Source organism: Penaeus monodon, chromosome 19, assembly GCF_015228065.2.
Source record: "Penaeus monodon isolate SGIC_2016 chromosome 19, NSTDA_Pmon_1, whole genome shotgun sequence".
Lineage (NCBI taxonomy): Eukaryota > Metazoa > Arthropoda > Malacostraca > Decapoda > Penaeidae > Penaeus > Penaeus monodon.
The window spans coordinates 2374204-2377194 of NC_051404.1; the positions used below are offsets into that span (position 1 = coordinate 2374204).

The 2991-nt window shown below is 30.2% G+C and overlaps 1 protein-coding gene across 1 annotated transcript in view; it reads right to left on the minus strand.

Annotated features, from left to right (window-relative positions):
• LOC119584971 (microtubule-associated protein futsch-like) overlaps positions 1 to 2991 on the minus strand; it is a gene marked incomplete at its 5' end in the record, with an annotated part of 346977 nt that overhangs the window by 124528 nt on the left and 219458 nt on the right. The window contains 1 exon segment of the mRNA XM_037933567.1: positions 1623 to 1643. Coding sequence (XP_037789495.1) covers positions 1623 to 1643 — 21 coding nt within the window.

The following is a 2991-nucleotide window of genomic DNA, read 5'->3' on the forward strand; positions in this document are numbered from 1 at the left end:
AAAGAAAGTCAGTGCAGTTAAAAAAAAGTAAAAGACATGATTATCATAGGTAGGATCGGACAAGCTGCAAATGCATGGCAGCGATCCATTAGTATGCCCGAGTAAAGTGTATAGTAGTGTTAGGTCTGAGGCTTCAGGAGGCAAGATGAAGGTAGATTATATTGTCCTTTTTACAATAGATAGACACAATTATATATAACTGCAATATGTTTCATTTGAAGTATTGGTCTTTTCTAATTTCATTATCATTCTCCTGTTTGACAAAGAAAAAGATTCTGCATTTTATAATGAAAACTAACAGGTATGATATACAATAACATTTAACTGCATAATAATATTTAGTTACTGAAACAGCTTTGAACTCTTGCTGAATTATTGCACTTACTGATCTATGAAATAGGGAATCATACAATTAAACAATGAGAAAAATGCATATCACATCACTATGTCTTGAAGTAACAACACAATCAATTTCCCCAATTAAAAAAAAGGTAATATTCTGTAACTAATGTAATGGCATTCCTACATTTGCAAAAATAGGATTAAAAAATCTCTGGTTATGTACCACAACAACATTTCATCAATGAATTACCAATTTCTTACCAACCTAAAGTCAAGAAATATATATTAAACATTAAAATAGAAAAATACTACGCCCAATTCGTGCAATCAAAGTACCACCACATTGAAAAATTACAATATATACAAATATTAGATATGTACAGTGCATTGCAGGGTGTTTGTGTATGAATTGCTACTGAAATATTGCATATTTGTGGGCTATGACATCAGTTTATATTGCACAAATAGCATCTATAACATGATTGGCTCCTTACTATATCTGTGTTGGGAAAAAATCTATTGTGAAACAGTTACATTTTTAACTTAAAGAATATGAATCATTTACAATATTAGTAAATGACACCTGTTTCCTGTAACAGTTTGAAAAGAAGATGAGCGGCAGAAATAAGAGACGAGACCTTGAACCTTTTGTCTAGAATTCATAAACTTGTTAGTGAGAGAGAGAGAAAAAATATATATGTACAAAGTGAAAAGGCCAGGCAAAGTTCATACTACTTAGAGCAATGTGACTTGTGGCAGAATGCATAAAGTTTGCAAATGCAACTAATATCCCCAATTCCATGATATAATCTATGCTTTTGGTGCGTTTATATATTTCTGGTAGCAATTCATATCTATTATTTCTTATATCTAAGACCACATTCTTTTCAATGGGTTTTCAGTACCTTATTAGTTAGAAGAAATTAATATTAAAGTAAACTGCAAGTTAATCAAATTTTCTGAATTCTAATCCCTGTGCTTACCTCTAAAAAAAAAAAATATGTGGTTTTAGATATATATCGCAGTGATTTTGAACAGGGCACTGAAACACGACTCTGTATCCGGAACCGCCATTCTGCATGCATCACGAGTCATCTCAAATGTCACATAAGCAAGTCAATTACACTAAATTCTCGACAACCTTCATCATACGCAGGACCAGGACACGAGAGTCTTTTTAAAACTGCCAGTGTTTCAGTCCCTTTCGTGTTATACCCTGAGTGCAATGTGTGAGGGTGTGAAACCCCAAATTTTACTTGTGGAATTGTTCATGGCTTTACCTGAGGTCGAATGCGGGTCATCTGAGGAGAAAATTATGCATGATTTAGGCCTACTTTTATTAGAGGAATTGGTGCAGATTACCTGAGAGATTGCCTTCTTTATAAAGTTGTAAGGAGACAAGAATTTTGAAATGCAGGGAAGTTTCTTTTTTTATAATATTCACAGGAAATGCTTTTACACTCATGCAAGTATTTTTTTTCTCTCTTAGTTCTATAGCCGTATAAACTATTTTAAAATTCTTGCTCTATTAACATAATCAAATTGGGCAACTCATATCTAATAATTTTTTTAAAAATATTTATATATTCTTACTGAAATATTAGATTAATCCATGTAAAATAATATTCATGGGTTTCTAACAACAGTCTCAATATCAGAAAAAATAATTTATTTTCTTATTTGGAAATTTTCTTCAATACCTTATCCTTTTGTAATAAACAATGCCCTGATTTAATCATGCTAATTTTAAAGATATGGAATATACCTTATGCTTATTTACCTTGAACTATAAACTAAATACCTTACCTATGAAATAAGATATAAGAAATATATTTCATAAAATATTTCTCTGTCATTCACTTAGTCAGCGGAAGAGAATGAAATATCATCATCTTCATTAACCAAAGAATTTAAATAAAAATATCTGAATACTTCTGTTATACTATTCAAAATTGTAAAGTTTCTGAATGAGTATTAGTAAAATGACTTACATGAGTAATTTAAGAATTTACCCCAAAAAAAAGAGAGAAAAAAAAAGGAAAGAATTTCGAATTAGCACATTTATTACCATACAAATCAGGTTCTTCCGCTGAATGCTATTCTACTGAATAAATTACTGTAGAAAAAATTCTACTGGCTGGGCAACTAATGCTTGGTATGGGGTTCTTCCTTTATATAAGTCTGATATAAGAATATGATTTTTTTCTTCTTAAATTTTTAGAAAATTTTATTACTCTTTAATAAAGCTATGCCTTGATCTTAGTGTATTTTTTTAAAGATGTGATTTTAAATCTAAATTAGAAGATATAATATGTAATACATCAGAGTATGATAACTGTAAAGAAATTGGAAAATGGGTTAGTTTAATCTGTATTGTTCACTGAAAAAGAAAGCTCAGTGGAATCTGAAGTTCAATCAATATTAATTTTAAAAATCTGCATTGAAGAACTCCATCCCTTACAGAAGTAACACTAAGTAATGGAAGATTCATAAAATCATCTAAATAATGCATACATGTTTCCATTTCAGACATGTTCTGTGTAGAAATTGATGCACTGTGTATGCTGTCTGTAATGTAATCATTAGTAGCAATGGGTGAATAAAAACTGTATGACACACTAACTCATATATTTCTGAAACCATTAAAAA